We start from the raw sequence: 23,484 nt of genomic DNA, 5'->3' as shown, positions 1-23,484 counted from the left end.
TTTCTGTTTCTATTCTTGTTCTTCTCTCTTGCCTTTATTCTATGGCCTTGATGTCAAGGTGCCTCTTAAAGGTAAGATTCCATTTAATTCTCAAAATGTGGTTCTAAGAGATATTTAATAAGAAAGATGCTGCATACAGTTAACGTCCAGGTCTTTTTTAAAAACTATATTTGAGTTGGTTACTTGCATACCAATAAATGAAAAATTGGTTCAAACTTTTTAAGTGATATTATAAAAACAAAACTATGAAGTATAGTAAAAATCAAGAATTTTTAGTATACTTATAGTAAAAATCAGAATTTCATATTGCATAGGGAAGTCAAAATGTCTATGAAAGGGCTACAAAGAATACGGCAGGTAAAGTACTTACCTTGCATGAGACCAACTTAGGTTCAACCTCCAGTACTCCATCTGGTCTCCTGAACCCTGCCAGGAGTAATCCCTGAGCACAGCCAGGAGTAAGCCTTGAGCACCACTAGGTGTTGTTCAAAACAAAAAAAATGTTTAAGATCTCTATAGGTCTCAGTATGCAAATTTCAGTCACTTCTTACATATAAAATATTTGCTTCTATATCTATAAAGTGAAGAAATAGAACTATGATTTTAGTCTCTCTTCCTACTTGAAATTCTCCTCCTGTGACTCTAATAAGCTTTCAATGACTGATATGTTTTAACCCTCTCTCCCAAAAATCTCTTTATTGGAACTCAGAAAATTAGATAATTAAGTGTGATGACTTTAATCATCAAATAATATTTTTTCAAAAGACTTTGTGGTACTACGTTATTAATTCTATGTCTCATGAATACATGTACAGATTCTCTTAGATGGTAATTTGCAATGCGAGGCCAGGAAGATAGCTCAGAAGCTGAAGTATCTGTTTGCATGTGGAGGCTTAGATTCAGTCCCTGGTACCTCACGGTCTCCTAGTACCACTGGGAGATATCCCTCACCCCAGAAAATATATTACAGGGCTTTAACTCTGAATGGATGCCTGGAGATAGGGATTATATGTCTGGTAAGAGAGAGAATAAATGATTTGTCTATATTTTGAGCAAGTATGTTGGTGGATTCTGATGTTTACCCAGGTAAGTAAACCACAGACCTCAATATCATTGTTTAAAATTGAGAAAGGCCCAACGGCTATTCTAAATTCATTTATTCTTGATTGATGTCAACTTTGGTTATCATCATATAATAATGTTATATTATACAGGGATCTTTCCTGGACATCAGGTCACGTGACATTTTCTATGGCAACTTGATATTTCCTATGGCACTTTCTCTCTCCATGAGTATCAACTGTTACCTAGCCGTGGAATAGAGGAGCAAAACAGCTTTATCATGGCCTGATACAAGAAAGAAGTTGAGCATATATGCCTAGAAAATTATATACTCTTATCATCAACACTCAGGCTTTATTTCCTTTTCCCAAAGATTTTCTGACATTTATCACTGGTCCCATGAGAAAAGATAACACTGCTAAAGAAGAGAACTAAGTTTCTTGAATGGGAATCTCTAAAGCAAAATGAGTGCAAAATGGGTGAGATTTTCTAGGAAAAGATCAAAATGGCGAAAGCATCAGAAAACAATTAACTGTCTCCCCAAAGAGCAAGAAATAAGAGACAGATAGGGAGAGAACAGGAAAGGAAGACATGTCCAGTGAGTCCCGTGTACTATGTGGTAATTTAAGAAAGAAAAATTTAGTTTCCTAAATTAGTAGTTTTGAACATATCAGTAATGACCAATACATGTACCAGGTGCTCTCCTATGAAATACACATTAATCTCCTCAGCCCCCTATTAAGTCGGTGTTACTAAGTCCATATTTTAAGGTTAGGTCAGCTGGAGCATGTGACTTTCCCAAGGCCACACAGCTGCACTAGGCACAATTGTACCCAGACTGCCCCTACTCAGTCTCCTCCCTCCCTCCCTCCCTCCCTCCCTCCCTCCCTCCCTCCCTCCCTTCCTCCCTTCCTTCCTTCCTTCCTTCCTTCCTTCCTTCCTTCCTTCCTTCCTTCCTTCCTTCCTTCCTTCCTTTCTCTTTCTTTCTCTTTCTTTCCTTCCATTCTTTCCTTCCTTTCTTCCTTATTTTTTCTTTCTTCCTTCTCTCCTTCTTTCTTCTTTCCTTTCTTTTCTCTTTTTCCTTTCTTTCTATCCTCTTTTTTCTTCCATTCTTTCCTTCCTTTCTTCCTTGTTATTTCTTTCCTTCTTCCTTTCTTCCTTCCTTCTTTCTTTCTCTTTCTTTCTTTCTTCCTTGTTATTTCTTTCTTTCTTTCTTCCTTTCTATCTTTCTCTCTTCCTTTCTTTCTTTCTTTCTTTCTCTCTTTCTCTCTTCCTTCCTTTCTCTTTCTCTCTTTCTTTCTTTCTTTCTTTCTCTCTTTCTTTCTGTCTTTCTTTCTCTCTTTCTTTCTGTCTTTCTTTCTCTTTCTTTCTCTTTCTTTCTTTCTTTCTTTCTCTCTCTCTTTCTTTCTTTCTTTCTTTCTTTCTTTCCTTCCTTCTTTCCTTCTTTCTCTTCACAGGCTCAGATTTATTATCTTATAGTTTCATAGACCTGAAGTGGAGGACCTCAATGAGCTCAGCCCATTTCTGACCATCTTACTACCTCACAACTGAAGAGTCATTTTTCTCATTCTTCAAGTCCTTTGGGTTACGTATTTTAGTAATCAGAGATATACCTGTGTAGTTCTTCTAAGGTTTCAGTTTTTGAAATTACAATATGCTTCTTTTCCCATTGTTTGTATCTCAATTTTTTTTTCTCCCAGAGCAACACATAATCGACACAGTAACTGTCTGTTGTATAAAACACATAATGATAATAGTGTAACAATTTTATGTCACAATGAAGCTAAGTGGTATAAAGCACATGCAGGAAAAATGGATCAACTGTTCAGAATGTGCTTCTTTGAAATTAAATATACTTTGATATTTGAGTCATTCCACTTACTGTGTCACATTAGATTTAATCCACCTGATACTAGCTTTCCTAGTCCATAAAATTCCTATAATTATATTACCCACAGCGTGCTGTTGAATGAAATTAAATGAAATGGTACATGTAAAGGAATTGTCACAGTAATTGGCACATAGTTAAATAATTACCACCTCAATATAAAAAATTAGATGTCATAATTACAGGATTTACAAATATGTAAGTTCCAGTGTTGTCAAGTATTCTGCCACCTAAATCAGTGCAAGTAGTTTTTTTCATCTCTTCTTTTCAGAAATTATCTGGATTTTAAAAATTCAAGGAAGGAGCCAGGGTCGTAGGACAGTGGTGGAGTGCATGCCTGGTGTGTGTGTGAGGGGCTGAATTTGAGTCCTACCACCACCAAATCAATAATACAAGAAAATAAGACATAACTAGAAACTTATATCTTCTACTTACATCTCCAGAGCAAACAAGAGAGTACAGAAAGCAAAAGGAGGAATACCAGACTTTTTAGCAAGTAATAAAAACATACTTTTAACAAGATTTTTTTCCTACAAAAGAATTATTTACATTGTGCTGCTTCTCTTAAACCCATTAATAACCAAGATTATAAAGATAATCATTCTTTAAATGAAGTGATTTGGGATTCTTTTCATTTAAGAGCTGCATGCATAATCTTAATATCAATTATTTAGAAAATAATGTTTACCACAGTGGGAGAGACCCGCCCCTGGGGACTCAAGGACCCAGTAGGGGCTGTACTAGCCTTAGATCAGTTGAAATACAACCAATATTGTATTGTATACACTGGTTGTAAAGACAGTATTTGTTTACACAGATTGTTGCTCCTTATTCTTGGATGTCAGTAAAAGGCTATAAGTTAAATTGTTGTATGCCAGTTGCTACTTTAAGTGCATGGGTGTGTGAGACTTTAGCCAAACATTAAAACTGATTCATATGTTTCTCACACATTAGACTATAAATATAGCATTAACTAGACATTATGCCTTGTTATTTTTTTATATCTTCAGTGTCTACAATAGTGCTGTGCAAATACTAGGTGCTGAATACACTTTAATTTGACACGTGGACTGAAGGACAGACATATGAATAAATACATAACTGGGGAAATGAACGTGAACTCAGATTCATGATGTTTGAGATTGAATTCATTGATAGCATAATAATATGCTACCAAGATAATTCACCTGACTTTAGGTAATCTTTAAGTAATCAGAGAAATAATCTCAAGAGTGAGTAACCATTCTTGAGGAAAAAGCTTATAAAGGAATGCATGTTTTCCACTTTCGTGCTGGGAATTCACTGAAAAAGTGGGTTCAGAGCTTCTTCTTATAGTAACTTCTAGCATAAATGAACAACTTCTTAGCTTCTGTGGCTTACTTTCTGTACAACAGCCTTGTAAATTTAGGAAAAATAAATCTAGGATGCCAAGAAAAGCATCATTATTAGAGTTAAATCCTTGTTCCCTAATATGGCAAGTGAAACCCTGTATGAACTAACTGCCAACAATCTTTCAGGCTTCCTACTGCTCCTAATCTTCCAGAATCTTCTTAATGCACCACACTTTCTCCTGCCGACCTTAAGGGTTTTCCCACACTGCCCTGTACCTAGACTTGTGTCCACCTGCTTTACCTACTTTATACTCACCCTGAGATTTCAGCACAGATGGAATTTCCTTAAGAATGTTTACCTCAGGGGCTGGAGCGATAGCACAGCAGGTAGGGTGTTTGCCTTGCACGCGGCCGACCCAGGTTCGATTCCCAGCATCCCATATGGTCCCCTGAGCACCGCCAGGAGTAATTCCTGAGTGCAGAGCCAGGAGTAACCCCTGTGCTTTGCCAGGTGTGACCCAAAAAGAAAAAAAAGAAAAAAAAAAGAATGTTTACCTCAATTTCATTCTTGGCCTAATTTTATATGCATTGTGTTTTAAAATTGTACTCAGTGTTTATAGGATGCCTGAGTATGACAAGAACCATATATGATTTCTTTATCCTTGTATTCCAAATACCTATTTATTATCTATAGCACAAAGTTGACATTTCATAACGATGTTTTAAATAGCAGTGATACTATCATGAGATCATCATGCTTTATAGCTTAAAATATAAATTTTATATTTATTTTATCTTATAATGGTATTAACTTCATGAAATCATTACTATAATACCTCTTCAGATATTAATTTTTCAATACAAGAAATTTTTCAAGTCATATTACCCATCATTTTTTCTCAGGATTTAGCAATCTATATAGTATCTGACACATTGAAAGGCTCATTAGTGGAGGCTGGAGCAATAGCACAGCGAGTAGGGCATTTGCCTTGCACATGGTCGACCCAGGTTTGATTCCCAGCATCCCAGGTGGTCCCCTGAACACTGCCACGAGTGATTCCTGAGTGCAAAGCCAGGAGTAACCCCTGAGCATCGCTGGGTGTAACCCAAAAAGAAAAAAAAGGCTCATCAGCACCATGATCTGAGAATACACAAAACATCAGTCTTGGATCTTAGACTTTCTTAGATATTCTTCCATTACCTGGACCATATTTTCCAAAATACTATCAACAGGTTAACAGCCATTTCTCTTTCCTATCTCAGTGTAAAGTAAGAGCTTCAGGGAAGCTTCTCTTGTCCTCAGACTTCAAATTAGTTCTGTTCCTTAGTATCTACCTTCCTCACTAGGGGAAATCTCATTGACTAATTACTCAACAGTCTTCAGTGTCAGAAAATGAGGTGATAATAACAGTGACCATTTACAGAATGCATTACTATATAATATCACTGTATCACTGTCATCCCGTTGTTCATCAATTTACTCAAGCAGACACCAGTAACATCTCCCTTTGTCCCAGCCCTGAGATTTTAGCAGCCTCTCTTTACTCATTCCCAATGATTGGAGGCTCTTTCAGGGTCAGCGGAATGAGACCTGTTATTGTTACTGTTTTTGGCATATTGATTATGCTATGGAGAGCTTGCCAGGCTCTCCCATGTGTGCAGGATACTCTCAGTAGCTTGCCAGACTCTCCAAGAGGGAAGAAGTGTTAAATATATTTTACACTATATAACAAATTGTGTAAAACAATTGAAGGACTAAAAATGCCAGGAAATATTTAGATTTCCTAGCATGTAACCTCAATAGTGCCCTTTACCAGAAAAAAATGAAAAGCAGAAAAAGAGGTAACCATCAGTCATAAGTTGTGATAGTCTGTGATGGCTAAGTAACAAGCTAGCCATGATGTATTAATCAGTATTTCTCTAAAAGTGTGGTCCATTAGGGATCTAGCTCTCTTTCTAATATTAGAAAAAAATAAAAAATATGAAAATGGTGAATATAAATGGTCTGTTAATCAAGAGTTTGTTATGTCCTCTATGAGTCATTCAGTACTGTAAGCCCTGGTATACTAGAGTCACACATCATTATACCCATTGACTTAGAGATGAGTACATGTAGGAAAGTTTCAGAAATGACCCAGGCAATTGCTGTTTTAATGAGGAAAGAGGCTCCCTGCTGCTTGCAACTTCTTCAAAGGAATCCTGGCAGCTTGCTAATATCTAAGTGTCTTCTGAATCAAAGATGAATTTATAGTCTATCTGATTCCAGTTACAGGATACTAATATTTACTTGAGCTGGAGCGATAGCACAGCGGTAGGGCGTTCGCCTTTCACATGGCCGACCCGTGTTCGATTCCTCCACCCCTCTCGGAGAGCCCGGCAAGCTACCGAGAGTACCACGCCCGCACGGCAGAGCCTGGGAAGCTACCCGTGGCATATTGGATATGCCAAAAAACAGTAACAATAATTCTCACAATGGGAGACGTTATTGGTGCCCGCTCGAACAAATCGATGAGCAACGGAGTGACAGTGACAGTGAACATTTACTTCATTGGTAAATGATCATCTGTGGTAACTTGTTGGATAAGCAAAATGATTCAGTTATTCAGAATTGCCAAGTTGTATAAATTTGGCTTTATTCTATAATCAGAGTTCCTTTTACATATATTCAATTCCAAGAAATTTAGCACTCTAAAATACTGTCTAAAATTTAAAAAGGAGGATGCTGGAGAGATAGTATAGAAGTTGACGCACTTGTCTTGCATGTGACTGTGGTAGCCTTGACCCTGGTTCAAATCCTAAGCACCGCCATGGGTCACTCCTGAGCACAGAACCAGAAATAGCCCCTGCAAAATGCTCGGTATGACTCCACTTCACCTTGTTATACGCCATGGGCTTTTCTTCAGATACAAAAGTCAGAAACAATATGTTTGTGCATTGAAATGGAATTTGGGATTTTCTCTGAGACTTTATACAATGGAAATTTACAAGCAAAATATAAAACACCTTGTTTATGTATATATTTTATGTATACACAAATACATTTTAGTTGTTGGTGGGGAGGGAGTGTTAAGGCCACACCCTGCAGTGCTCAAGTGTTATTACTTATTCTGTGCTCATGAGGGATCCCTGGCAGTGCTCAAAAGAACGATGTGACTTCAGGAATTCAAACCAGGGTAGGCCACATGCAAGACAACGACCTTAGCCGCTGCTGTATCTCTCTCATCCCTACACATATACACTTCAAAAAGTCTCCTGTATACATTCAGACCAGGTCTCTTTGCCAGAGAAGATGGAACTGTTGCATTTGTAACCAGTTGTCTTTGTTTTATTTTTTTGGTTTTTTTTTTTTTTTTTGCTTTTTGGGTCACACCCGGTGATGCACAGGGGTTACTCCTGGCTCTTCACTCAGGAATTACCCCTGGCGGTGCTCAGGGGACCATATGGGATGCTGGGATTAGAACCCGGGTCGGCCGCGTGCAAGGCAAACGCCCTACCCGCTGTGCTATCACTCCAGCTGTCTAGGCCACTCATTTTAGTGGGAGGTAAATGTGAATGTAGTCTGCTTTTTCCTCAGAACAGGGCTTTCGCTCAGACTGTGTTCTACTTCTCTTTCTCATCACTTATTAATTCTGAGGTTGGTTCCTGAATTTTTCTGTCACTTTCAGTTCTTGGAAGTCTACAACCATTTGAAAATTTTACTCTAGTTTTTATTTCCCCCTGTATTCTGCTTTAGCCTTGAGGCGGGTTGAAGTGGCCTCAAGTTGAAGTGGCTCATGGTCTAGCACTAAGAAACGTCTTCTCCTTCCTTCTTTAAGATTCAAGTCTTGGGGCTGGAGCGATAGCACAGTGGGTAGGGCATTTGCCTTGCTCTCGGCCGACCGGGGTTCAATTCCCAGCATTCCATATGGTCCCCCAAGCACCGCCAGGAGTAATTCCTGATTGTATGAGCCAAGAGTAACCCCTGTGCATTCACCAGGTGTGACCCAAAAAGCAAAAACAAAAAAAAATTCAAGTCTTGGGGTGACAGAGAAGAGGGAGGAGAGTATGTGTGTCCCTCAACTCTATTGTCATTAGTTGTGACCCTCTCCTTGGAGACTGAGGCCATTTCTTTGGCAATTATTAACTGATTCTTACTCTGGGTTTGTTTTATGGTTTTTTTTTTTTTTTTGAGTAGTAATGGTGAAAGAATGGCCATTGGAGGGACTTCGGGAATTTTTTCAATGTTCTGCAGAACATACCCAATATACCCACTACACTATCATTCCCAAGGTCTTACCTGTCTACTAGCATTCCATCGTTGGTGACACTCAGAGCTTCTTGCTAGGAAGGAAGCCTCCTCCTCTCTCCCTGCCCTGAAACTCTTCTCTATGAGTAATGAGTGAACTTTTTTAAAATCTAAGTCCCGTCTTTGCAAGTGCCACCAATCCCATGTCATTTGGCATCTTCCTTTCATCCCTTCAGTGTACCCACATCCCAACCATGACCCTTCCTTCCTGTTGCTCTCCTCTGACTGGATCACTCTTTCATTTTGGCATTCATCTAATCTTTAGGAACAGAGTGACTCTGCATATGTACATTCCAGATATTTCTGACCTGCGCCAAGGTGGGGATGCCTTTGAACCTTTTAGTTTGCCTCCCGTAATGAATGGAAAGCATCCCTAGGGAGCAGCGTGCCTCCTTTGCCATGACTTTGGATCTTGGTCACCATTATTGCAACAATAAAATTCTACTATGAAATTTAATTTATAGAGGGGATAAACATCTTAGAAAATAGTTTAGAAAAGTTAAATAACTTATTTTTAGACAAATTTTGGGAAATAAAAATCCCATTATTTTTCTAGCATGCCAGACCCAAAGACCAGATGGTTTGAGGCTGGAGTGATAGCACAGCGGGTAAGGTATTTGCCTTGCAGGCGGCAGATCCAGGTCTGATTCCCAGCATCCCATATGGTCCCCGAGCACCTCAAGGAGTAATTCCTGAGTGCAGAGTCAAGAGAGTAACCCCTGTGCATCGCTAGGTATGACCCAAAAAGAAAAAAAAAAAGACCAGGTGCTTAAACCACACATGACAGATATCACATCCTCTGTGCTGTTTTTGATGCTACTGGCAGAGAGAAAACCCAGGCATAAGAACTTAAAGTGTTATAGGACTAGGGGCTGGAGCAATAGCACAATGGGTAGGGCATTTGCCTTGCACTCGGCCAACCCAGGTTCGATTCCCAGCATCCCATATGGTCCCCTGAGCACCGCCAGGGGTTAATTCCTGAGTGCAGAGCCAGGAGTAACCCCTGTGCATCGCTGGGTGTGACCCAAAAAGCCAAAAAAAAAAAAAGTGTTATAGGACTAGGAGTCCCGAGTAATTTAGGCCAGGAAGTATCTTTTCAGAAACATGTTTAGGGTTAACCAGGAGTCCTCCATGGAAAAACTAGCGATTGGACCAGAACTTTTGGGTGGTGATCACTTGCCATTGGATGCGAGTGATGGGGAAGAAGTGTGACATAAAAGGGAGTCATTGACAGTCATAGACAGAACTGCTTTCAAAAAAATCTTTAATATGGTGATTCAATAAAAGAATAAATTTTTTTAAAAGTCTTTAATAAGTACTGAAGGAAGGAAACATATGGAAAGGGAGCCCGAGGATTCAGTAGAACTGCTCAAGGCATTGCCTTGGGAGGCCCCAGAAGAAAAGGCAATGGTGATAATAGCTAATACTTCAAGCCACTTACCATGAGACAAGAACTGTTCATTGCTTGGTACTTCTTACACTGCAACAACTCTTGGAACAGAGAGTTCTGTTTTCTTATTTAGAAGTAACAAATCTTAGAAGCTTTCCTTTTGTGGGGGTGGTGGGGGACAGAGTGGAGGGCTCACCCCCAGCAGTGCTCAGGGCTTTACTCCTGACTCTGTGCTTCGAGATCATTTTGGTGGTGCTCAAAGGACCATGTGATGCCAGGGATTGCCATGATCCAGCTGCATGTAAAGCAAGTGCTGTACTATCTCTCCAGCCCAGGAGACTTTCTATAACTCACATAAGGTTATAGACCTCACAGAGTTGGTAAAGAATTTTTTTTTCTTAAAAAAATGTTTTTCTGTTTTGGCTATCGACAGAAATGACAATTTTTTTCAATTTTCCCTTTGTCTTACAGAGTAACCGAAAACACGGATAAGACCCCAGAAAGGCAAATGCTTCTAAACCTTCAAAGATGGCAAAAATGTTTACACCAGTAAGAGGGAGATCAAAAGCTAAGAACTGCTCTGTAGCCAGGACTACAGCTGTGCATTTTAAAGCCATTCTTCGAGGTTTCTTACTTGACAGTTCCTACATGACCCTGTTGAGAATTACAATATATGCTGCATTTAATGAAACATGTATATGTCAAACCAGAAGAAGAGAACTATAAACATATATTGTGTAAAGAAAAAAAATCAACAATGGAACCAGTTTCAGCAGATCAAGCAAAAATGTGTCTTGGGCATGGAACCAAAGTTACAAAAACATTCTACTCCTGCTGTGCAGGGGGGTCATTTTAATGTAACACAACATCCCATGGAAATACTAGTCCTGAAATAAACATCATTTTAAAAAAATCAAAACAGAGACAAGGGAGGGTGGGGAATGAAGCACGAATACTTATGAGGAGCTATTTACAATAAAATATTTCATTTGAAAAGTCTGGTTTCTTACTACAGGGATTCGCTTTTCTGTCTTTATTATTGTTTTAAACTCAGGAACAGAGACATCTGCAATGTGAATAGGAAGAAAAGCATTTGGTTTCCCTGCTAAAGGTGGAGTTTGTGGAATTCAGATGACAGAGGATCGCTGTTACCAACTAAACTGGCAACCAAGACCAAGAACACACAGAAGAACGTTAACATAGAAATAAAAGTGGAATTGATGCTTCTTTGGCCTTCTATCACATCTGTGTTCCTCCACAAACAACAGACTAATCTCATTCATATTGAAAATTAAGAAGATTATGCTCTAAATCACAAACTCCCTGACTTAGTTCTGTTTAGAATGCCAACATCTATAGGGGACACAGGCCACAGAGCATTTCATAAGTCTTTTAATTTCCAGAATACTGGATTTTCAAATGGCTATTTAAAATTGCCTGCAAATAAATACATTATATGATAAAGGCAATAAGTAAACTTCTGCTGATACTTGAGTTTGCCACAGAGTTGTGAATATTAAAGCGTGATTATTTTTTTTAAAGTATCCTGATATACCCAGAGCATTCTGACCTCTTGTATACATTTTTCCAGAGAGCTGACAGTACAAGATTTGCTCTACTTTTTTTAATATATATATGAATAACATTGTGTTACCAATGAGGTCATTTTCTAACAGAGACAATGAGAAGACTAATACTTTTCCCAAGTTATGTAAAAATAGTCTTGGTCTCATAACTGAGTAAATAAATACTCCTGAAAATCAGATTTTACAGTTAATTTACCATAGGTGAGAAAAAAATCAATTTTCCAAGTTATCAAGGTTTAATTTCTAGGGCTAGAATGCCTATGCTTAGTGTGTGTTGGAAACCAGAAACTTCCTTGGAAATCCTTCTGGACATGAGTTTGGTACCATATGCTTTGGCTTTAGCACTGGTAATTTTAAAGCCAGACCAATAAATGAAGAATGGGGGGGAGCTAAAATTCTGGGGCCCCACTTTTGTTCTTATTTTTGTTACTCTCTCCAGGTATCATTGGCCAGTCACTTAACCTCTCTGTGCCTCAGTTTCCTCATCTGCAAAATGAGGTTGAAATGCTTTTTCATAAAGATTTGGGGCTTTTCTTTTTGTTTTGGGTTTTTTTTTTTGTTTGCAATTCTGGAACAAGAGGTGCTTCAAGTAGCACGAAGTGCTTTGTAATCATTATGACTATTATATTATTTGATATTCTTGTTTGTTGAGAAAAAGTCCCCTGTGTAATAAAATAAGTTAGGTTTGGCTAGGTTCAGTCTACACATGGCAGCACTGAAGCTACCCCATCAAACTACCTGGGACATTGCTAGCAATAAAGAATAAGATATCCAGAGCAGCTAAGATCTCTAATAATCTAGAGCAAATAGATCATCTCATGCTATTAAACAAGATAGACAAGTGTGTTGTTTCTGTGATAAGAATCCGCAGGCTCCCCTGGTTGCCTATGTATGACGTAATGCAAGCTCCACTATTCACAGAGGAGAACCAGCATAAAATTAGAGCTTGAAGTGAACCAGTAGAATCACATAAATAGCCTGGTTATCCCTTCCATTTGGAAGGAAATTATAATGATATGTCCTCCTGAGAAAGTACCAAAAAAAAAAACTTGCACTAAATTCTTTGCTCAAAAAGTTTCCAGATTAAATATGAATAGCAGATTAATTGTACATGTAACATAAAAGTGTGTGCCACTACAACTCCAAAATCTTACAAATTGGAAAATATTGGTCAATTGAAAGAGGAAGTACTGCAGTCCTATATCTTAAAATTTTCTCTTCTGTTGCTTTTCACTGGCCGTGCCTGAGTCCACCCGAGCAAATTTCATGCCCCGTCTGCTTCAAACATAATTTCTTGCTGTTTATCTTGTTTTCCCATGTAGAAATTCATATGCAATCACTAATTATGACAAATGATCATAAATATTTTGAAAACTGGTGTAACTGATACCTTAAACATATGAATCATATATTTTATGCTACATGATTGTAGCATACATACAATATTACATGAGGATTAATATATCCTAAGCAGCTTCCATTGTATTTTAAAATATATTTAGGGCAATTGCAAAAGGAGGGCTCAATATCCAACAGATTAGCAAATTTCTCTAGATTTTAAGATAAAGGGTGTTGTATTTTTGCCAAGCCTCCCTCATGACCTTCAAACTTAGGATGTTATTAGATAAAGTTTAATAATTCTATAGATATAGATCTGTTATTTATTTCCACAATTGTTTAAAAAAAAGCTTGCTAAAACAAAAGTATGTCCATGTTTCAGTCAAACATGAATCTATGGGAATGAACCATATCTAAATGAGAACTTTTCTTGTATATTATCTTCAGCAATAGTGAGGATATCTGAATAATCACAGTGAGACCTAACTAATCATATGGCTCCACTTCTTAAAAAAGATAAGATGCAAAATTTAAGATTAGTATGGAGCATATCTATCCTGGCACATCTGGCCAAAGAGTTAATAGCAATCAAAGCAGCATTCCTCAGGATATACTTGCTAAATTTTTTGAACATAATATTCATCTACTGGAAAATAACATAACAAATACTTTAAAAATAGTTTGAAATTAAATTATATCCCTGATTTAGCACTGTTATTGAGAACAAAAAATTCTACATGAGAAAGGTAAAAATAGACTATATTTATGTGGCCCTTATACTAGAAAACATCACTAATTTGACTTTTTAATGCCACCCAAATTTGGAAAACATTAGAAACTTCTGGAAATCAGTTTAAAATCCCTTTAAACCTATGTCATATAGATAAGATCATTGTCAACAGTGAAGATTTAGAAATAAGAAGATAAATTTTGCTTTTATTTTTCTTGTGCACAAACAACAGCTTTCATAGATGACCTGGGTCTTCAATAGAGTAGAAATAATGTAAAGAGTTCACGGATCATCACTGACATAGAAATAAAGTTTTGCTAAATAATTTCTGCTATAGTATTTTATTTCAACTTATTTTTTTTTCAGTTTAAAATAAATCTGACAAAATTGCCTTTTTTTGCTAATTCATTGACAGTTTTTTTCTGTAAATTCAATGTGTAATTCTTAAGTTCACTGTCTTCAATGTATTTCATAAGTTTGTTGTTTAAGATGAACCCTATGTTTCCATGGATATTGTAAAGATACTATTCATCAGTTTATGTTAACAATTAAATGATTAGATTATGTATATTATGTCAAAACTTGGTGGCAATTGGAGACTTTAAAATATTGGATTTTCCTATCCAGAATAATGCATAATATATATACCTATATATATATCCACATACATATTTCCATATATGTATGTAAGGAAGAACCTATGTTTGCAAGCTGAATTGTTTTTTGCCCTTTTACCTTTTGTGAAACTTTCGTACGAAACACGGAATATTTTCATAGAATCTTGCAGGTTCATTTAATTCTATCATTTTAGTAAATTAGGTGCACCCTTATATTTTAAAAGTTTAATATAACTTTTAGGAGATTAGTAATCAAAGCAAATCTGAGCTGTTTGTCATGAATTATTGATTCCAGAATGCCCCAAGCCTCTCTTCAATAGGATGTCTACTTTCCCATGGGAAAAACGAATGAAAGTTTATGTTCTGTTCAATTGACTTAGTGTCTATGCTCTTGAGACTGAATTCCAGGTATATATTTTCCAGGCAAGAAGATTCAGTCATGATAGAAGGTTGGAGCTGATTATTGAAAAGTCTCTTCTGATGCCAAACTGATTGCATTTCAGTACTGGACAGGAGGAATCCTTTGCTGCATTTCGTTTGGCAGTTTTGTTCTTTCTAAATAAATCTGTTGTTGAAAGCTCAAGTCCAATTTTAATCAAAATCGCTAAAAATATACTTCAAGGGCAACGTGCAAAAATAAGAAGATCACCATTTTCTCTATTCATCAAATTCAGAGGTGCAGGTTGTTGATGGGGTGAGGTCCCCTGCTTTTGTATTTTCATATTTTGCATTGAGGTCTTTGTGCCATACTATATTTGCAACTGTATTGCATCCAAGTTTTCGATATAGTGTGAGTAGTGTGGATAAACGATGCTGAGTCCACCTTTGCCTTTAACCAAGACTCCATGAACTTGTGAAAGTGTGGGTAAGGTGTCTAAAAGCAGTTCCCCGGTATCCATGGATAATCACTAATATTTGATTGACAGCTCACAAAATGTGCCTATTTACCCCCACTAAGCATAACTTCCCACAATGAGGCAGTTCAAAATTCACTTTTATAAGTGTGTGATGTACATATGTACACTTATGTATTCTGTATATAGTATAATGTGAGCACTTACTAAATGTGTACTCTGTCCTAGGATTGAGGACATGTGAGATTTTTCTGATGCTGCTGAGTAACTCACCTTTCTGTTTATCACCTTGTCTCTGCTCTTCTCCTTGCCTGATGACTTTTATTTCACCTCTGTTCAAACTACTGTTTTCTATTGTTGACCAAGATTGGTTTTCCAGTTGTCCAGATCCAGTCAAGGAGTGATGCCACTGGCTTTCTGGAAAAAGCAACAGAAAGTTCAGCACAATCGACAGTATTCATATTAGCCAAAAATGCCACATTTTTGTCAGCTAACACTCCCATCCCTGGGAGAGTTTGTGCTTGCTTTACTTTCAAGATGCAATTCTGCCCGGATTCATACATCGAGTGATGGGTTTGAATATACTGTACCCCCAGTGTCTACTAGATTGTTGTAGCCAGGGGCCAATTTCTCAGAGCTTTTCTCCAATCATTTGCCTCAGTTAGCGTTCCCTCTCTCCATCTCATTAGCATGACTCCATATCCTGCTTCAGTGCTTGTTTATTAATGAAAGAAAAATATGAATTGGTTGAATTTCACCAGAATTATCCTCTGAAGTACATGGAACATGTACTGTAGGTATTACCGTAGAAATGTAATCAACTTAATGTACGTAAAGTTTTATGAATGGTTATTTTATAATTTATGTATTTAATATAGGAATCAATGAACCCTGGTGTTTTAGTTTATATAAAAATAAAAAAAGCTGCATTTTTTAAAACTTTATCTTGCATTGTTCATAGGGGTGTTCTTATTTTTTTTAACTCTTAACTTCTTTGGAACAACAGGATGAGCTAGATCCAGACTGAAAGTGTAACGTCAGGAAATGAACTCTACCTCAAATCCAGTAAATAGATTACTCTCTGTCTACTGAATATTTTATTGTGCCTGCCAGAAGCACTGTAAGTCAGAGTCAAGACAGAATTTACACCCATGGAAAGAGAACTGTCCTGGAATCCTTGGCAGGACTGTGCTAAACTTAGTTTGGGAGAGAATCCTGCCAGCTGCTCATCCTCTTTATACACTGCTTCTCTTCCTTTACCCGTCTATCTTATTGATCTGATGTGGGAAGCCACTAGATAATAAGTCAGCTGTGTGCATTGGGAGCATCCAGAGACTAAGCATCCTGTGGCATGGAATGTATGTGTAGCCCAGAATGCTTACCGTCCATTGTGGGAAACATCTCATGTGCTGATGAAACACAGAAGCAACATGGTACAATATGAGGTACAGTTTCGTAGAACACTATTAAGAAGTATTCAAATGAGTCCAATTTTATTTTATTTTATTTTATTTTATTTTATTTTTTGCTTTTTGGGTCACACCCAGCTATGCTCAGGGGTTACTCCTGGCTTTGCACTCAGGAATTACTCCTGGCAGTGCTTGGGGGACCATATGGGAAGCCAGGGATCGAACCCGGGTCGGCCGCGTGCAAGGCAAACGCCCTACCCGCTGTGCTATCGCACTGGCCCCATAAGTCCAATTTTAAAGTGTGAACGCAAGAACAATCCATTGCTAAGCTTTTTTCCTTCAATTATAGTACATCTTCACTAGCAAAGAGTGGCACTCCTTTGTTCATTGCAATATTCCATATCACTCATAGAAACTACCTATGAGATATTTGGCGTGTTTAAAAGGAAAAGAGTGGCATAGCCCTGGCCCTGAAGATACCATTATGTGCATTATTTGATAATTTGCGACCAACTGGATCTCCAGGAGAAAGGTACCGTATGGAGACTTACTAAATTCGGTCAAGGGTGAAGTGGGTGGTCTAAGGCCCAGGTTTGTACCTTGGTTCCATATGGTCCCCCAAGTACTGCTAAAAATGACCTCCTGACCACCAAAATTTTTATTTTGGGTGTGGCCCCAAAATAAAAATAGTTTTAAATATAGACAATTATATGGAAAGGGCAGTGGTGAACATAATGTAGTATATATACCGTTGACTTTTAATGATGCACACCTGAAATCTATATAATAGAATGCAATATTACTTCAATTAAAGTTTTTTGAGAAATAAAGAACAGCAGGCAAGGAACTTGTCTTGCAAGTGGCTGACCTTGGGTTCAATCCTTAGCACCTCATACGGTTCCCCCAAATTTCCAGGAGTGACCAAGGAGCACAGGCAGAGCCAGGAACAAGCACTGAGAACAGCCAGGTCTCATCCAAAAACAACAGCAAAGAAAAAGTACAATCAAGCACATTAGCATTAGCCACATACCATATAATTTTAAAAAATAAGAACTAGGAACCGAAGTGATAGTACAATGGGTAGAGTACTTGCCTTTTCCCGCAACTGACCTGGGGTTTGAACCCTGGCATCCCATAGGGTCCCCAAAGATCCATGAGCTCAGAGCCAGGAGTAGCTCTGAGCACCTCTCTGTATTGCCCCAAAGCCAAAGTAAATGCATGAAAATTGCATTTGATGAACTTCTATTTTGTTGCATAGCTCAAATATGCTATTGTGCCAACTCACTTCCCATTTAGAAGATAAAAGAAGATTCTATGAAGGTGAAAATAGGTTAAATAAGATCCGTTTAATGTTAAATGTTACTTTGGGGACTGGAGCGATAGCACAGCAGGTAGGGTGATTGCCTTGCATGCAACTGACTCAGGTTCAATTCCCAGCATCCCATATGGTTTCCCCGAGCACTGCCAGGAGTAATTCCTGAGTGCGTGAGCCAGGAGTAACCCCTGAGCAACGCAGGTGTGACCAAAAAAGAAAAAAAAATGTTCTTTTGTACTTAGTTCTGTTTGCTGGTGTGGTCTGATTTTGTTGTTCTATCCTTTCCCTATTCCCACTATCCCTCCCCAAATCTCCTTCCTGTCTCTATTTTGTTGTTTTTGGAGACTATCTTGCCACCTGTATTCTGCTGCCTAACCACAAGGGGGAAGCATTGTTTCAAAGCTCAGGGAAAAGCCAGCTCGAGGAAAATCGGTCCCAGATTTTATGGGATATTTTGCATCCCTTGGTTTTGAGTTTGAAAACATATGAAAACAATAATCTAATCTCCATTCTGGCATGGGTTTCCCCCGTCTTGTTTTTGCAGCCTCTTCTTATTTCAGGGAGAGCCCCATTGTCTTCACTCAATCAGCAAATTCATTTGCAAACACAAAGGTTCAGTGAAAAGTTAGTGACCAATTACACAGTCTCCAAATATCCCAGACTAGCTCAGACACCTGATAAAAGGAGCCAGAGGAGTTCATCAGATTCATTCTCTAATTCCTCCGAAACAAGTCCTTTCCAGAGGACAAAGGAATGTATGTGATTGCATCCTCAGTTTCTCTAAGGGAATGCCCGTCAATTTTCTTAAATGAGTGTCGTGTCTTAAATGTCTTTGCCAAAACTACAAAGGATATTTTTTGAAGAAAATGATGATCTGGCCTCAAAATATTTATGTCCAAAGAAGCATGAGATTAAAAAATAGCAATAACTGGGGAGAGGTGTACAGAATATTGTAAAAGGTTAGTTAAGCTTTTATTCCATTAGTCTGCCTCTCTTAACTCAAAAATGATAAGTCCTAAAATTATACATTGACTAAGGAAACCTACTTTTGGGCACTGGCATTTCCATAATTATAATTTAGGGGTGTAGGGAGAATAGTGCTGTGAGAAGTAGCATTCAAACTTAAGTCAGGTGCTTCAAGGTTATTTTAATTTCCAATGGAAGTAAAGCAGAGACTAGACTAGATTCCATTGGACTGTTCTCTCTCTCTCTCTTTCTCTCTCTGTGTCTCTATCTGTCTCTGTCTCTGTCTCTGTCTCTCTCTCTCTCACACACACACACACACATCAATTTGTCTTTCTACTATTATAAAACCGTCCTAAATCTCCCTTTTCTTCGTTGTAAAATGGGATAGAAATAGCATTTCTCTCATTGGGTTATTGTGAAACTTAGATGAAAAGTTAATACCAAAAGTTAACATTTTGTTGGTATATAAATAAGAAGCTCCAGACCAGAATGGTTCTCTCTTTGCATGTGTGAGGTGGGGTTGGATCCCCAACACTAAATATTGTTTTTATTTAGTTATAACAAGTGTCTAAGAGGTTTTCATTATTGCCACGCCTCTAGTTTATTTATTAGTATAAAGGATATTCTGCAAAAGACTAAAATTAGTGCATCAAGAGTGAAGAGCAAGAGAGTGAAAGAATGATTCTCACTGGAGACTTCTGAACCTGCAGATCCCTTCCTACTTCTGGCATTTGGACATAACCACGCCAGATGTGTTCGGTCAAAGCATTCCATCTTTGTACGCTAATCTACAGAAGGAGAAGGAGAAATTGAGTCTACTTGTAATGAAATGGAGTTCTCAAATAGAAGTTACTTTTACATACATGTAAAATAATTGAATGATGTTCGAGTATAAAGAATTTGCTGTTGAGCAGCAAGAACTGGTTTAATCAAGAGTTAAGTAAATAACCAGCTTTATGTAAAAGACCAAGCAAAAGTCTTCCTGCTCGGGATAGGATTACTAGGCAGTAGAGGAGCAAACAAGTGACCTAGCAAAAACCTGAGGTTCAAAATTTTCTTTGCAGAGATCCAGAGCAGCCATGCATGACACGGCCCCTCTGCTCCTTAAAGACTATGATCCAGGAGGGCTACTAACCCATTTTGGCACCCAGAGACTTATAGAAATGCATCTAAACTGTGAGCTGAGTGACAACTACAAGCTGTCCAGGGAGGGGGAAGGATTTTCTCTCACAACGCTTTCTTTCTACGGGGAAGACAGCAGTGGCAGCAGCAGCAGCACCCACTCAGCGTCCACCAGCTTCTAGAACTTGCAACCCAGAGGTACGAGCTTGTAGTGACATGGTGCGCAAGAGATCATGGAATTGGGGTGTTACCGGCACACTCTCCGCCCAGATGAGATCCGGAGCAGCCACGCACGACACGGCCTGCCTGCTCCTTAAAGACTATGATCCAGGAGGTCTACTAACCCATTTTGGCACCCAGAGACTTATAGAAATGCACCTAGACTTTAAACTGAGCTAAAACAACAGAAATCCAAAATCAAACTCCTATAATCTTCATTCTCAGCAATGGAAAACAAATTATTAAATGATGCCTTTTTAGCAGGTTTGATTGTTGGGGGAAAATTCCAAATAATAATAGTCAGCTCTCTGTTGAAATATTGAATGTATTCAAAGTATAGAGAGAATAAAGTGAAGATCATTAGCCACTCAGGTGCGGGGGTGGGCGTGAGAGGAGGGTATACTGGGGTTCTTGGTGGAGGAACAAGGGCACTGGTGAAGGGATGGGGGTTTGATCATTATATGACTGAGACTTAAACCTGAAAGCTTTGTAACTTTTGTCGCAGTGATTCAATAAAATAAAAATTAAAAAAAAAAACAACAAAATTTTCTTTGCAGAAAACCTAGTAATATCCCCTTGTGTTACCTTCTCTGCACCATAGAGGGCCTGGTCATCAGCGCTCCAGTCTGGAGCATCAAAGACAAAGAGCTTCTCCCTTTATTCCCCCCCTTAAAAATTTTTTTTTAATTGAATCTCCGTGAGCTACACTTACAAAACTTTAATGTTTGAGTTTCAGCCATACAATGATCGAACACCCATCCCTCCACCAGTGCACATTCTCCACCACCAATGTCCCCTGTATACCCCCCATCTCCAACCCTACCCCTCCGTCTATGGAAGACAATTTCCCTCTTTCTCTCTCTACTTATGGGTGTTATGGTTTGCAATACAGATACTGAGAGGCCATCATGATTGGTCCTTTATCTACTTTCAGCACACATCTCCCATCCTGAGCCATCCCTCCAACCACCATTGACTTAATTATCCCTTCTCTATCCCAGCTGCTTCTCCCCCACCTCACAAGGCAGGCTTTCACCCATAGAGCAATCTTCTGGTCCTTGTCTCTACTGTCCTTGGGTGTTAGTCTCATATTATAATATTTTATAATCCACAAATGAGTGCAATCATTTTATGTCTGTCCCTCTCTGACTCATTTCACTTAGTATGATACTTTCCATGTCCATTCACTAATAAGCAAATTTCATGACTTTATCTTTCCTAACAGCTGCATAGTATTCCATTGTTTACTCCCTTTTTAATTGAACCACTATAAGATACACAATTATAAAGTTGTTCATAATTGAGTTTTAGACATACAATGTCCCAACACTTCCAGTGTCCCCAGTTTAACTTGTATTATATAACTTCTCTTCCCAGTGTTCCTTTTTTTATGCTGTAAAAAAGTGGATTATAACCTCTTCTGGTAACATTTTCATTATAGTATAATTGATGATATGCCAAAACCAGTAACAACAAGTCTCACTATGGAGACGTTACTGGTGCCCACTTGAGCAAATTGATGAACTATGGGACGACAGTGCTACAGTGCTACAGATGTAATGTATTTGTAGCAGTTAAATGCCAGTTCTTCTAGAAATAGCAATGGGTTTATTGCTTCTTTTTCAATTTAGATGATCTTTCCTCATGGTCACCTCAGTGGTAAACAGGAGTGTTAATCTCATTCCTAACTCAGGAAAAGCTTTCAGTTTTACTTCACTGAGACTATTAGGTGTGGGCTTGCCATGTGTATCATACTGGGACATGGGACCTCTGTAATGACAATGAAAAATACAAAGATCACATTAAAATTCATCTCATAAAGAAACATGATCATTATCCTTTAGGTGCACGTCACCAAAAACATCTTTCTATGCTAATCTGCAGGAGGAGAAGGAGAGATTCAGTCTACTTGCAATGAAATAGAGTTATCAAATACAAGTTACTTTTAAATACATGTAAAATAATTCAAATATAATTCAAATACAGTGTAAAAAATCTGCTGTTGAGTAGCAAGAACTGGTTTACTCAATAGCCCAGGGAAAAGCTCAAAAGGCTAGAGCACCCAGAGTCAGGAATTCATTCTGGGTACCACATCGCCCTCTGAGCACAATTATCAAGATTTGGTCCCAGGAAAAATAAAATTGGTGAACTTCAAAAATAATTTTGTTCTTAATGTATACCCCCACACCACAATTTCATTACCTCTCTCCTACACACACACACACACACACACACACACACACACACACACGAGACTGCAATACTGAAATTTTAAGATGACCAGGCTAGAGTCATTTGTAGTGATCATTTCTTTGATTTTAAAGTTAACTTTGATTCTAAAGTTAAAATCCTTAAAATTAAGGCCATTCAAATTATAGATTGTAACCGTTCATCTTCTAGTCTCAAACAGTATTGCATTTAGAAAGCTACCCTACTCACTTCAGAATGGATTAAGAAATTATTTAAGCATTAAGCTTGGAAAACATCTTAAAAAATGGGTCAAAGAATCAGTCGAGAATACTTTTCTAAATTTTAGTATTAAATGTAAATATACTTGATACAATTTATGGTCAGTTGACATTAAAATAAATATCAGGCTCAATGTATTTTCATAATGTTTAGCTAAAGTTTTTTAAAGAAGTTTTATTTTGGAAAATTGTTTTTTAAAATGAAATTTTGTACCCCCCCACTGCTGAATTTGACTGGCTTAAAAAAAAATAAAGGGGGCTGGAGCGATAGCACAGCGGGTAAATCCCAGCATCCCATATGGTCCCCTGAGCACGGCCAGGGGTAATTCCTGAGTGCAGAGCCAGGAGTAACCCCTGTGCATCGCCAGGTGTGACCCAAAAAGCAAAAAAAATAAAATAAAATAAAAATTAAATTAAATTAAATTTTGTTCAGGGGAGACAAATTCACATTTTCTTAAAACGTTAATACACAAGTCAACAGTGGAGTGATTTTAGAAATTACAGCATGTATTTGTGACTTGGTATCAATTACTAACAATTAGGAATGTCTTCTATGTGCTCACTTCAGCAGCACATATACTAAAATTGGAACGATACAGAGAAGATTAGCATGGCCCCTGCGCAAGGATGACACGCAAATTCGTGAAGCGTTCCATATTTTTCCAAGAATTGTAGAAATAAGTACCAGGAGGTTGACTCCATGGCTTGGAGGCTGACCTCACATTCTGGGGAAAGGGCAACTCAGAGAAGGGATCACCAACTATAATGTAGTCGAAGGCCATGTGGGGGAAGGGAGTTGTGGGCTGAATGAGGGCTAGAGACTGAGCACAGTGGCCACTCAACACCTTTATGGCAAACCTCAACAGCTAATTAGAGAGAGAGAACAGAAGGGAATGCCCTGCCA

At 38.2% G+C, this 23,484-nt stretch overlaps 1 protein-coding gene and 1 non-coding gene across 3 annotated transcripts in view; both read left to right on the top strand.

Moving 5' to 3' along the window:
* The window catches only part of JAKMIP2 (janus kinase and microtubule interacting protein 2), a 176,626-nt gene extending 160,601 nt beyond the window's left edge, over positions 1-16,025 (top strand). For both annotated transcript variants that reach the window (XM_004618166.2, XM_055141451.1), the window contains 2 exons: positions 1-71; positions 10,428-16,025. In XM_004618166.2, the coding sequence (XP_004618223.1) occupies positions 1-51 (51 nt within the window). In that variant the 3' untranslated portion in view covers positions 52-71; positions 10,428-16,025. The remainder of the gene's footprint in view (positions 72-10,427) is intronic.
* Positions 16,026-23,135: 7,110 nt separating this feature from the next.
* Positions 23,136-23,242, top strand: LOC129406167 (U6 spliceosomal RNA). The gene has a single exon (XR_008630830.1). It is a non-coding gene; the product is annotated as a U6 spliceosomal RNA (small nuclear RNA).
* Positions 23,243-23,484: the final 242 nt, after the last annotated feature.

Source organism: Sorex araneus, chromosome 6, assembly GCF_027595985.1.
Source record: "Sorex araneus isolate mSorAra2 chromosome 6, mSorAra2.pri, whole genome shotgun sequence".
Lineage (NCBI taxonomy): Eukaryota > Metazoa > Chordata > Mammalia > Eulipotyphla > Soricidae > Sorex > Sorex araneus.
This window is presented reverse-complemented; position numbering and strand designations above follow the sequence as displayed.